This window comes from Apodemus sylvaticus, chromosome 10, assembly GCF_947179515.1.
Source record: "Apodemus sylvaticus chromosome 10, mApoSyl1.1, whole genome shotgun sequence".
Taxonomy (NCBI): domain Eukaryota; kingdom Metazoa; phylum Chordata; class Mammalia; order Rodentia; family Muridae; genus Apodemus; species Apodemus sylvaticus.
In genome coordinates, this window is record NC_067481.1 from 16,691,303 (window position 1) to 16,705,148 (window position 13,846).

A 13,846-nucleotide genomic window follows, 5' to 3' on the forward strand; every position below is an offset into this window, starting at 1 on the left:
AGTGTTCTGATTTGCTTTCAGGGTTTGGGTGGGAGGGTGGAGAAAGGCCAGGGAGGACTGGCTAGAGTGGCCCATGCAGGGCTGCCAGCTGGATGGGGCGAAGACGTGCTGAGGATCCAGGAAAGATTTAGTAGAACACAGAAGTCAGTAATTCAGAATGGTGAGGGGTGGGGTGGAAGATGAGGGTAGGTACTGAGAAAGAGAATGCTCTACTCTGTTGAGCTGTTGTCACTACCATGCCTTTTACCCCCATTCTGGACTCTAACCGTTAGACACCATAAGGCCAATTAAGTGGCTTTGTTTGTTTGTTTGTTTTTAAGACAGGGTTTCTTTGTGCAACAGTCTTGGCTGTCCTGGAAGTGCTTTGTATACCAGGCTGGCCTTGAGTTCACAGAGATCCATTTGCCTCTGTTTCCTGAGTGCTGGGACTAAAAGCCTGCACCACTCACACGCAGTTTAAGTGTTTTCTAAATTGCTTTGGTCATCACATTTTGTCACAGCAATAGAAAAAAGTAGCCAATATGACCAGAAAGCAGCCTTAACTTATGAGCTATGTCTCCATCCCTGCAGCATCCCTTTTAATGACCTTGTAACACTGTTACATGTGCATTATCTGACTCTCTATTGTCAAACACTGATGCTGTTACATGATATAAAGAAAACACTAGGATGATAAAACAAGCCTTGGCTCTACAGAGCAGCGAGTCAAACTTGGCTGACCCCGCAGGAGATTCGCTGGCCCTTCACTCACACTTCCCGAGCCCCTCTCCTACTTTTTGGAGACAGGATTCTTATTATGTACACTGTAGCCAATATGACTTTCCACTTCTCCGGCCTTCACCTCCCAAGTGCTGAGGTTACAGGCATGCAGCACCACACCCAGCTTTATGTAGTGCTAGAGATGGAACTCAGGGCTCCATGCAGGCTGCCAACCCGGTTAGATCCCCAGCCCAGAGCAACGGCGCCTTACAGACACAACATGCTAGCTTAGAAAGTAGAAGAAAACATCTGGCAAGGACTCTGATGGCAGAGCCCAAGCAAAGCTGTAAACACTACATGTCATTTTTTCCTTCCCAAAGAGCCGTTCCAAACTCTGTAAGCTGCGCTTTGCCAAGCCGTTGTCACTGCAGCCCCAGAAGCAAACTACATGAAGTTTCTTGTGATGTTCCAGGCTAGGAAGCTGAGTGCCTAGGACCTAATTCCATGTCTTTTTACATCATCGTCTGGTCCCTCCACCAGCAGACTCCATACTTTAGATCTCCTGTTAGACCACGTATGTAAAGACTGGGATCACAGAAGAGTTTTTCTTTTATACTTGAGGATTCACTGAGATTGAGTTGACCCTCATCCTATGCCACGTCATAGCCTCAGCCCAGAAGTCTATTCATTTGTCTATTTGGCTGGTTGTTTTTTCGAGACAGGGTTTCTCTGTGTAGCCATGGATGCCCTGGAATTTACTCTGTAGACCAGGCTGGTCCTGAACTCATAGCTATCCGACTGCCTCTACCTCACAAGTGCTGGGATTAAAGGCAAATGCCACCACTGCCCCACTCAGAAGTCTTTATTGATCCCTTCATCTATTAGGCTTCTGTTCCTCTGTGGAATCTTGTGGATACGTTTACATTTTAAAAATTTAAATTTTAAAATTCTGTATATATGTGCATGTGTGTTTCTGAACATAAGTGCAGCGCCTAACAACCTCAGAAGAGGGTGTCAGACTCCCTTGGGACTGGAGTTATCCTGAGGTGAGCACTGGGACTTGAGTCCTCCACCCCCACACCCTCACAAGAGCAGTGTGCACTCTTAACTGCCGAGCCATCTCTCCACCCCATTTGTAGATTCTTTACCTTACAGGGTCAGCCACACAGAGTGTTATGAGAAAAGGTCTGTTTATTTCCAACCCCATGACCCTAAGGACCTCCTAGCAAAAGCTTCACTACTTCCCAATGGCACCACCCTGAGGATCAAGCTTTTGGGGGAACATTTTCTGGGAGGGGAGATGGTTTTATATTGTCTGTGTTAGTTGCATCAGGATGGGTACAGGTGCTCAGGACCTTCCTGTCTTTAGTATACAGCATCTGTTTTGGTCTTTCTGCCCCTCTGTCTAGCCAGTGTCCTCAGCCTGCCTCTGCCACCACATCCATGTGGCAGATGTGTCCTTCAGCTGCCTGGATGCTCCAGCTGAAAGAGGTTGGTGTGGGTCCAGCAGTGCCAGCATCTTCGAAAATACTTCCCACCGTGACCAGACTATTCCTACTGCTTTTCCTGAAACTCTGGTCTTCTAAAGGTCTTCTTTCCTGAGGAATGATCCTTTGCTGGTCTGCTCTAGGCAAAACACTGAGGTATTTTGTTTTCTTTTGTAGACTCCAAAAGGGCGCCATCAGGCCCACCAAACAACTAGCCAAGATATCACAGGGGCCCATGCTGGAACGTGTCCTGTTGGATTTACTTTCTTTTTTAAAAGTAATGTATTACTGTGGATCTCAGGTTGGCCTGTGACTTGTAATCCTAACCTGCCTCTTTCCCACTGTGGTGGTTTTTTACGGTACCAGGACACCTGGTGGCTTATATTTAAATACATTTCCAGAGTAAAGGGCAAACTGGATCCTTGAAGTTCCCAGAGGAGCCTGATTCTCCACTGACCACTAGCTCTTCTCAGAGACCTAATGCAGTTACAGAGGGTTGAAATGGACGTTAGCTTTCTACCTTTCCCATGCAGGCATGGGAGGTACCAGGATTCAGTGACCAACCATTTTAGTGGCCTATTCCAAGACTGACGAAAGAGAGTGTCTGGGATGGCCAAAAGGCAGGAGCTGCAGCAGAGTTTAACACTGTAAAAAAGGGTAGGAAGAGAGATGGGAGTAGTGGAATATAGGCCTGTAATCCCAGCACTTGGAAGGTGGATCTCTGAGACTTAAGAGACCAGCCTGGTCTATATAGGGAATCCCAAGCCAGCCAAGGATATATAGTGATACCCATCTCAAAATAACAAAAACAAAATAAAAAGATATGAAGAGGTACAGATTAAAACTAACTTTTTTGTTGTTTTTGTTTTTTTCACTTTTTGTTTTGTTTTGTTTTGTTTTTTCAAGAGTTTCTCTGTGTAGCCCTGGCTGTCCTAGAACTCACTCTGTAGACCAGGCTGGCCTCGAACTCAGAAATCCGCCTGCCTCTGCCTTCCAAGTGCTGGGATTAAAGGCATGCACCACCACCACCAGCAAAACAAATTTCTAAAAAATGACAGAAGACGTCCATAAACAGGAGCTGCTAGTAACTGTTTTGTTTTGTTTTTTTTTAAAGCAATCATTTGGTTGGGAATAAAAACATAAAGTGAAGGATTTTTATTATGAAAAAGTCTCTGCCCAGTCTTTTTAAATGAGGTCTACTAAGCCAGGCAGTGTTGACACATGCCTTTAACCCAGCACTTGGGAGGCAGAGGCAGGTGGATTTCTGTGAGTTTGAGGCCAGCCTGGTCTACAAACCTAGTTCCAGGATGTCTAGGGCTATACAAAGAAACCCTGTCTAGAGAAACCAAATAAGAAATACAGAATCTTAGGTCCTGTCCCCATTTCATTGACTCAAACCACATTTGAACAAAAAGCTCTGATTTCTTTTGATATGGGGTCTCCGGTAGAATCAACTAGTGGTGTAGCTGAGAATGACTCTGAACTTCTGGCCCTCCTGCCTCCTCTTGTGTGCTGGGATTTTTGAGAGGCACCACTATGCAGTTTACGCAGTCCAGGGTTCAAGCCCAGGGCTTTGTGCATGCTGGGCAAGCACTCTATAACCTGAGGAACACCCTGTAAGCCTATTCTGAGGCTTTTCAGTGCCTAGTAAAGTTAAGTAGCACTGATTCTATACCGTGGAGAGGAGATACCACATTAACAGAGGGTAGATCTATAACAGCTGAAGCCAGCGGTTTCTGAAAAGGTTTACAACTTTTCAAAACTAAGTCCTGTACAAACTGGATAAAACTTATTTCACTACCTGGAGTTCTCTCAGCATGCAAAATCCTCTCACCTAAAGCCATTTTCTGCGGAGTAAATTACCAGGCTTCCTTAAAGTAAGGCACGGGCAAGTTAGTGCGGTTCAGTCCTGGGAGCTGGGCCAAGTCAAGCTTTCATGTAGCTGGGTCACGTCTGGGGCTGCCTATGTCCTAGGAAGCGCCGAGCAACCAATACAGGCTTCTGGGGGTAGATGGGTGGGTGGGTTTGGGGTGCTGGAAGGTGAACGCCTTATACCACTGGCCTACATCCTCAGGCCCTGAGATGGACTCTTATAAAGTGGCTGGGCGGCTTTCCCGCCGCGGATCGCTTATTTTTAAGGCTTGAAAATGCAGAATTGACAGGACTGTTTTGGAGGTGTATATCGGATAACTCGCTGGAGGCAGCAGCACTACGGAGCAAACGGCAAACACCTAATGGTTTTGACGGCTCTTCGTGACCTTCGAACTCTGACCCGGCGCCTTTCTCAGCGCTTCCGCGTGCAGCTTCCGCTCCCGCTCCTCCGGGAAAAGGCGGCCCTGCAAAGGGCGGGGCCCTAAGGCCGTCAGTTATGGGCGGTGCTTGTTTGAGGCGGGTCTCGCGAGGGCGGGATTTAAAGAGACATTCTCGATTGGGCTGCCGGCAGGGGCGGAGCCTGCCAAGGTCTGGGTTGGGCGGGGCTGGGAGTTCGTAACCGCCTCTGGGTAACTGGACTCCGGCGATCAAACCTCCGGAGGCCGGGAGAGGTCTGCGGGCTTGCAGCACATCCCGGATCTGGAGTATCCCTGGCAGGAGCGGAGTCAGAGGGGCTGAGGATCCTAAAGCTGGGCTGCGAAGAACTTGCGAACTTGGAATAGAAGATCCCGGAACCCAGTAATAAAATCGGGAAGTCCCGGATCGCGGAACGTAGCTCGCGGAGCGGACTCAACACGGAGGCCGGAGGCCGGATCGCTGCACCGCGGGACGGTACAGAGTGATGTCGGGCCGTGGCGCGGGCGGGTTCCCGCTGCCCCCGCTGAGCCCCGGCGGCGGCGCCGTTGCCGCGGCCCTTGGTGCGCCGCCTCCGCCTGCCGGACCCGGAATGCTACCCAACCCGGCGCTCAGGGGCCCGGGGCCTTCTGGAGCCATGGGGGTACCGGGCGCCGCCGCCTTCCGCCCCATGGGCCCCGCGGGCCCCGCGGCGCAGTACCAGGTGAGGGAGGCAGGCAGGCGGGCGGCGCCGTGAGGACGCTGGGTTGGTCTCCCTGGGGCTTCAGGTGAGGACAGGAGGCCCAGGAGACCCTGCAGAAGGAACTGTCGAGGGCGGGTGGCGGGCAGGCCAGAGTCCCTTGGTTAGCGGCTGGGGATTGGAGGCAGTGTTGGGGACAGGGTGAAACCCTCTGCGGTGGAGGGCTTGGACAGTTTGAAGAGTTCCGGGGCTTCTTGGCGCTGAGTAACTTAGAGATGGAGGCTTCGTGGGATCTAGAGAATTGTGGGCACTCAGGTTGAAAAATGTAAGGCAGGTCCCGGAGTAGAGGTGAGGAAGTTTTGGAAGAGGGTCGTGAACAAGGGGGAAGTGAGAAAACAAGGTTACTCTTTCTTTGGCCTCGTTCCACTGCATCTCTGCCTTGGCTTTTCCCCCCTCCCCTTCCTAGTTGGGAACTGGCAGAGCTTTAATATGTCTGAGATGGCTCCCAGCTGCTCAAGTTGAGGAGGAAGGAAGCTTGCTTCCCACGAAATGGGAGACTAAAGAGAACGGGCCCAGATAACTCCAAGATAGATTAGAGTTAGCTGTGGCCAGGTCTGAAAAAACGCCCAATTCCATTAACAGACCATTCAGATATCATCCGTACTGGGCTTTCCTTCTTGATGTCAGAGTTCAGTTTGGAGGAGCAGGGAGGCTTTGTGGAGTCCTGCTGGTTTGGGGCTGAACAGGGTGCTGCGCTGACCCTTCTGTCTTGGAAGAGAGCAGTCTCAGGTTGCAGCATCCAAAGCCATTGACAAGCAGAGACAAGATCCTGTGCTCGGTGCATTGGGAACTCACTCAGCCAGACTCTGCACGTGGGGCTCCTCATTCCCAGTGCTCTGTTTGGTTCAAGTTGCTCCATGATGTTTGGGAATTTTGTTTGGCTTTTGCATTTTGGTGCTGAGCATGGGATCCAGACAGGGCTTTGCACGTGGCAGATAATTGCTGTATCAGTGAGCCGCACATCCTTTCCCAGAGTGCCTGGGCATTGTGTCCATCCTTTCCCCACATTCTTGTCACTTTTGTTCCTTGCTTTTTGATACAGGATCTCATATGGTCCAGGCTGGCAGTGTAGCCAAAGCCGGCCTTGAACTCTTTCTGTCTCTCAAGTGCTGGAATTACAGTCACACACTATCACACCCAACCTCTCTTTACCTTTACTTATCCCTCAGGTTCCGGACAAGGCCATATGTCTCTCAACCTATGTGCCACAGCCAAAGTCTTACTGTTACAGAGTTCCAAAGGTGTGCACTGTAGCTTACTCTGTCCCCTGCTGGTGTCTGTAGGTAGAAGTCTCAGAAATAGATCTTCATGGAGCTTGCCTATCCCACCCAGGAATCAAATTCCAAGGAGATACCTAACCTTCCCCTGAGGGGCTGGGGTGGATATAAGTGACCCCCTTCATTTCTCCTTCTATCTCAAAAGAAAATGATGAGTTTGGGTATGAACAGAGATAGACTTGGTTCCAAGGATACTAACTGGAGTTTCTGTTTACCATGTTGCTCTCTTTGGAGACTCATGGGCCTAGTATATCACTGATGAGTCCCTACATCAGTTATCCTAGTCCTTGGCCCTGCTTGCTTAGAACTGATCTGGAAGCTTCCTTCAGACACTGGGGATATCTGGTTGGTTCGTTGGTTGGTTTTCCAAGTCTCTCTGTCCTGTAACTCGCTATGTAGACCCATTTCCTTGGCAAGCAGCTGATAGAGCATGTGCCTTTGGGAAAGCTACTGTTGAAGATGAGAAGACGGATTCCTGCATATTTTGTAAAGAGTGGCCTTGGGCCTATGCTGAGGCCAGGCTGGCCAGCTGAATAGCTGTGGCTATTAGTTGTGAGAAAGGAGACAGCCTTGAATCTGGGCATCCCATACCAACTGTTACCTCTTCCCCTTCCTCCTCCTCCTCCTCTTCCTCCTCCAGAGAAGGGCAGGGGAAAGGAGGAAGGAGCCCAGCTAACACTGGTTGAGCTGGAAGGAGATGTGCTTGCTTCTTTCCATCTTCAGGTATCCAACTTCCTAAAAGGCTTGGGGTCCTGGGGAGATGAGGAAGAGCAAGGGCTTGTGCGCTCAGGCTGGGCATGCTGGGGAGCCTGCCTCTAGAGGCTTCCTTTAGTTTTGGAGTACAGTCAGCCTGAAGGGCTTAACATACCATGATCAAAAACAAAACAAAAAACCTAGTGTGCATTATTGCTGGGTTCACTCAGTTCAGAGTTTAAAATACCTTCTGTTCACAGGGTCAGGGTTTGTCCTCCAAATGAGGCTCCTAGGGTCAAGCAGCTACCAGAAGGATCGGGGCTACAGACTTTGGGGCAGAACAGAGCCCTACTTTTTTTAAATGATTTATTTATTTATTTTATGCATGTGAGTGCGCTGTAGCTGTACAGATGGTTGTGAGCCATCATGTGGTTGCTGGAGCCCTATATGCTTAACCCAGAGAGGGCAGAATCAGGCCTAGCCTATTTCCCTTGTCTTCTTGGTGGTTATAAAATCAAGCCTAGAATGTGGGGCCGGTGCTTGACTTAAGTGGAAGTTACTGCACTCTGGTACTCTGGGGATTGAAGCAGGCCTACCTACCCCCTCGGTGGGGCAGGCAGAGGCTGAGATCTGCAGCGGTGACTTTGTTTTGCTTTTAAGTGGGGAGTTACTAGCTCTTCAAAGCCCAGGTGTAGAGCTTAACTTGAGGAAAGTAGGACTTGAATTGTAAGCAGCCTTCCCCTGAGGCTGTGGGTGAGCTAGGGGCCTGGAGTCTGAGCCGCAGAAGTCTGAAGCAGATGTCTGGGTGGGGCCTATTCCAGACCTGCCTGGGCTGCCCTGCCTTGGGACTCCTGGAGGGCTCAGCAGTTCCACAGGCTTTATGAGGCTTTTGGGGGACCAGAGCACCTCAGATTATATCTGCAGTTACTCTAGGAAGACCTCAAGTCTGGAGTGATAATGGGGTCTTATAGCTGTGGCCACCTGAGGTTTTTCTTTTGTCCCCCTCCCCCCTTCAATAATCTCTTGCTCTGGCTTATTAGGGCAGAGAAACAGGCTGTCTTCTGCCTTTCAACAGCTTTGATGAATTTCTTCCTGATGAGGAGAGGCTTGTGGCAGGACTCCCGAGGTCCCAGGGTCTCCCACTTTTAACTCCTCAGTTGCCACTGTCATCCTACCCCTCTTCTGCCCCATTTCCCTTGTCTCTGGGTTATATTGTCTGGGGGGGGGGGCATCCCCATCCCCATCCCTGTCCCCGTCTTCGTCCCCATGTCATGAGTGTGACTCCCTAGTGCTGGATAAAGAAATCGCAGAGACTCATCTCCAGGATGCTTGGGGGAAGGTGGGGGGGCGGAAGGGGTGTCCTTTAACTTAGTGTGAATCTCCACCCAGGCTGGCCTGGTTGTCTGGTTGTACTGATTGATTGCATAACCTGGGCCCTGGGGCCAGCCCTGTGAAGCTGCCAGGGACAGTGTGTGCAAGGCAGAGCTGCCAAACAGGCCTTTCAGGCAGCAGTGATGTGGATGCAGTTGGGAGGTGGAGGGCTCCAAAAATGTTGGAAAACTGGGCCTTGGATGGGAAGTCAAGAAGCTACGTGTGTCACCCAGACTGCTGCTGTTGACCGTGTCCTTGCATCCAGGACAGTCTTAGTCTGCAGCTTGGGATGGCTAGGGTTAAGTTGAGCCAGCAGCAGTCTGGCTGCCAGGTGGTGCCGAGACCATGGGCAGAGTCCGGATGTTTGCCCTTTTCATTCCCATAGGCCACCTAAGAAGCAGAATTTGCTTTTTTGAAGGTCTTTTGACCTAGAGAATAGGGGCACAGCAACAAGGAAGAGAGAGTGGGGGTGGGTGGGGGAGGGGACAACGGGTCCAGGTTGTGTTAGAGGCCATATGGTGACCAGATGGTGTCTACACTCTCCTGAGGCCATCCCCACAAGCTGTGCCATGGCTGAACCACCCTGTTGTCCTTGCTCACCTGGGTGCTACCTTTCTTCTGCCATGCTACCAGGCAGCAGCCTGCTGTGTCCTCCTGGACTCCCCTGGGTTGCTACGCATTGCACCTGGTCTCCTGAGTAATGTTTTTCCTTCAGAATGGGGAAAGGAAGAAGGGGTCTCTAGTGGGCTATCTAAGGACTCCATAAATACCTTGTAGCTGGCTGATCCCAGGGTGCAGGACATAGCATATTGGAGCTGGAAAGGTGTTGATAAGTCCTAAAAAATTCCCCAGGCCCTTCCTTCTGCAAGAGGCACTCTCCTCCCACCCATGGACTCTGGCTGCCTCATTTGTTGGCATGGCTGCCAGGGCGGTTGCAGGGGCGGGGCAGGTGTGGTTTACACGCTGGGCTCAGACGCCTGTTCCCCTTTGTTCCTGGCCTCCCCATGAGAGGAGAGAGGAGAGAGAGGAGCGCGATGGAGGGTGTGGGCTATGGACCGTGCAGAGCTCTGCCGCTGACCTGTGTCCCTCCATTGTCCCACTTTGCCCAGCGACCTGGCATGTCACCAGGAGGCAGGATGCCCATGGCTGGCTTGCAGGTGGGACCTCCAGCCGGGTCCCCATTTGGCACAGCTGCTCCGCTTAGACCTGGCATGCCACCTACCATGATGGACCCATTCCGAAAACGCCTGCTTGTGCCTCAGGCCCAGCCCCCGATGCCCACCCAGCGCCGAGGGTAAGACTATTTCTCATACCTTGCCTGTCTCATCTCTGGTGGTAAGCTTCCCTCTGCCTTGACCATACATACGGAGACTTGGCAATTAGGAGAGGGTTTTGAAAAAAGTGAGTTTGGACTGTTAACCTCTTAATGGGTTTCTGTGTTCCTACTAGGTTAAAGAGGAGGAAGATGGCAGATAAGGTTCTACCTCAGCGAGTGAGTGTGTTAGGAGACCTACCCAGGTCTGGCTGGCCAGGGTGGGAGTCCTGGAGTGGGGAAGGAGGGGGGGAAGGTAGAACTAGAGCTGGTGAAGCAAGCCATCGGGTCTCTCAACCTGCAGATCCGGGAGCTTGTCCCAGAGTCTCAGGCATACATGGATCTTTTAGCTTTCGAGAGGAAGCTGGACCAGACCATCGCTCGCAAGCGGATGGAGATCCAAGAGGCCATCAAGAAGCCTCTGACGGTATGTACTTCCCCAAGTTCTCCCAAACTGTCTCTCCTTCCTGGCCTCATTTTCCAGGGATGAGCTTGGGCTTGTGCAGTGCTTCTCCCACGGGGAGCCATCCACTAGGAGAGCACAGGCTCACTTTATCAGGCTCTGAAATGCTTCTTGCTACACAGGGCTACTCACTGTCCTCCTGCCTCTTGTTCCTCCTCTTCAGCAAAAGCGAAAACTTCGGATCTATATTTCCAATACATTCAGCCCCAGCAAGACGGATGGAGATAATGCAGGGACTGCGGGGACCCCTGGGGGAGCCCCAGCAGCAGACAAGGTGGCCTCTTGGGAGCTTCGCGTAGAGGGGAAACTTCTGGATGATGTGAGTTGGGAAAAGAGGTGTTGGAGGGGAGAAGGCGTGTGTGAACTTAGACTGTGGACAGGCATGAGCATTCTTTAAGAAGTCCTAGCTAGGGAAAGGGTCTATCTATGCAGGTAGAGGTTAGACTTGGTGGGGTTTTCATTTCTATGTTGGGAATCAAACTCTGGAAGTCACACATTCTAGTCCAGAGTTAATCTCTGTAGGTACTGCACTACAACTTTCCTGCAGATGGCAGTCAGGTGCCCTGGACTCACTCCCTCATTAGCTGGCAGTGGGGTTCATGAAGTGCCCTTTTCCTGTCACTTTGCCCAAATTTTGAATGCTGCTTCAGGGCCCAAGTTTGAACCTTGAGCTTCATGATTGAATCTCAGATTCAATTTCTTCAGATTGATAAATTCAGCAGCACACCCATCTTATATAGCTCTTTCCACTCCCAGCCTAGCAAACAGAAGAGGAAGTTCTCATCATTCTTTAAGAGCCTTGTTATTGAGTTGGACAAGGAGCTGTATGGACCTGACAACCATCTGGTGGAGGTGAGAATGGTTCTGGAGCCTGGGAGAGGCAAGCTGCTAGGACATTCAGAGTGTAACATCAGTGTGCTGATAGAGTGCTGTAGCCTCTGCTAGTGACGGACTCTGCTGTCCTCTTGCCTGACAGTGGCATCGGATGCCCACCACCCAGGAAACAGATGGCTTTCAGGTGAAACGGCCAGGAGATCTCAATGTCAAGTGCACCCTTCTGCTCATGCTGGATCATCAGGTGACAGTTGTCTAGGCTCACAAATAGGCTCTCAGGTTTCATGCAGGGAAGGGGTGCAGGGTCCTCTAACTTGGCAGTTCTTAGCCTGTGGGTCATGACCCTTTGGGGGAGGCTGTCAAGTGACCATTTCATAGGGGTCACCTAAGACCATTGGGATACATATTTACACTACAATTCATAACAGTAGCAAAACTATAGTTATGAAATAGTAAGAAAAATGATTGTATGGTCTGGTTAGGAAGGCTGAGAACCACTGCTGTAACCCTTCATATTCTGTCTCTGCACAAGAATCTTTGACTCCTTGTGTCCATTCCCAGCCTCCTCAGTATAAACTGGACCCCCGCCTGGCGCGGTTGCTGGGAGTGCACACGCAGACGAGAGCCGCCATCATGCAGGCACTGTGGCTTTACATCAAACACAACCAGCTGCAGGACGGCCACGAGCGGGAGTACATCAACTGCAATCGCTACTTCCGCCAGGTCAGCTGCAGTTACCTGCTTCTCTTCTCTCAGCCCTTGGCTCGGCTGCTCTGAACCTATGCTTAGCTCTGTCCCCACTGTCTACTGGACTGTCCCGGGCCCTTAGGCGTCACCATGCCTTTGATGCTCTTTCCAGATCTTCAGTTGTGGTCGACTCCGTTTCTCCGAGATTCCCATGAAGCTGGCTGGATTGCTGCAGCATCCAGACCCCATTGTTATTAATCATGTCATTAGGTAAATAGAAGGAAGAGAAATGAGATGGCTCTTGGAAACCAGAATCCTCCCTGAAACCTTACTCATAACTGACTTGGTGGTTGGGATGTGCATAGCCACATGTGCCCGTGCTTCCCTCTGCCGCCTGCAGTGTGGACCCTAATGACCAAAAGAAGACAGCCTGCTATGACATTGATGTCGAGGTCGATGACCCACTGAAGGCCCAGATGAGCAACTTCCTGGCCTCTACCACCAACCAGCAGGAGATTGCCTCTCTTGATGTCAAGGTAAGTTTGTCTGTCACTTTCACCCAGCACTCTGACAGGACCTCAGATCCTAGGGCTGGAGCACATCTGACACAGACACCCCTTCTCCAGATCCATGAGACCATTGAGTCCATCAACCAGCTAAAGACCCAGAGGGATTTCATGCTCAGCTTTAGCACTGAGCCCCAGGACTTCATCCAGGAATGGCTCCGTTCCCAACGCCGAGACCTCAAGGTATGCTTCTTGTTTTTGAAGGGAATCCCATGTAACACATTTCTTCCTACCCCAGGTCCCAGGTAGACAGACTCGGGCACGGGTGGGAATTAGGCCACACCTTACCCCTCGCTCTTTACAGATCATCACAGATGTGATCGGAAACCCTGAGGAGGAGAGGCGCGCTGCTTTCTACCACCAGCCCTGGGCTCAGGAAGCAGTGGGGAGGCACATCTTTGCCAAGGTGAGGCTTCTGCCATTTTGGCCTCCTTTTCTTGAGAAGCTGGAGCCTGAGGCATGCTTTCTCTTCTCCTTCAGGTGCAACAGCGAAGGCAGGAACTGGAACAGGTGCTGGGAATTCGCCTGACCTAACTGCCCAGGGATTGCTTCCTTCCTTCCTTCCCTGCCCTGGAACCTGGCAGGAGACCGTCCTCTTGGTTCTGGCTTGGGCTGCAGACATGTAGGATGGAGTGAGGTGTGTTTTCCTGTCACCCTCCACTCCCCAGCTTTAGTTTCATAAATGTAGTTCTAGATTTCTCATTGCTCGGTCCCCAAAGCCTTATTTACTTACCTTTAGCACTGGCTTTAACTGGGTTCGCACTGTGCCGCCTCAGCCCCTGCAGGCAGGCCCACGTAGGACTGCTGGAGGTTGTGCTTTAACTTTTAACAGACATTTCCGAACCAAAGGCTGCTGGGTTTGCGTGTTTACAGGCCCCACCCCAAGGCCAGCGTCAGAGCTGGCTTTGGGGAGCTGGGCAAGGAAGAGGAGGCCCAGCCCAGACTCTTCCTGGTCTTTCTAACCAAAGTTCTTTGCCATTCCTACAAGCCCAGCCTTGCTGCTGGTTTGTCCTTCTCTTTGGGTATTTGCACTATTTGGGGAGCAGGTTTTTCTATGTGGGAGCCACTTTTTTGTACAGAGGTAATGGGGTTTTTCAGGGAGCCCATTTGGTGCCTCCTTCCTTCCTTTTCTTTTCTTAATCTATGCAAGCGGCTGCAGCCGCCATCATCTCCTGGGATGCCACAGGGCTGCCCACCCATAGCTGCTTGGGCCAGGGGAGGTGGAATCTCCCGAGGGTGGGAATGTGCCAGTTCTCTAACCCAGCAAAAATAGGGGTGCGGGTGTGTGCGTGCATGCTGCAGGGGAAGGGGAAAGCTGGAGGACTGTTACCTTTTGCAGTTGGTCTTAAAAGAGGGTGGGCCTAAGGCTTGGCAAATGCCACTTCTGGCAAACTTGGAAAATTCCAAATAAATCTTTTTGTTTATTGGTGGT

The 13,846-nt window shown here is 51.1% G+C and overlaps 1 protein-coding gene across 1 annotated transcript; it reads left to right on the forward strand.

Annotated features, from left to right (window-relative positions):
* Window positions 1-4,665: 4,665 nt before the first annotated feature.
* Window positions 4,666-13,838, forward strand: Smarcd2 (SWI/SNF related, matrix associated, actin dependent regulator of chromatin, subfamily d, member 2). Its single transcript, XM_052196751.1, has 13 exons — window positions 4,666-5,175; window positions 9,662-9,846; window positions 10,002-10,044; window positions 10,169-10,291; window positions 10,491-10,646; window positions 11,084-11,179; window positions 11,304-11,405; window positions 11,723-11,884; window positions 12,021-12,118; window positions 12,249-12,384; window positions 12,475-12,597; window positions 12,719-12,820; window positions 12,895-13,838. The coding sequence occupies exons 1-13, from the start codon at window positions 4,960-4,962 to the stop codon at window positions 12,946-12,948; spliced, it is 1,596 nt and encodes a 531-aa protein (XP_052052711.1). The 5' UTR covers window positions 4,666-4,959; the 3' UTR covers window positions 12,949-13,838.
* The last annotated feature ends 8 nt before the right edge of the window (window positions 13,839-13,846 follow it).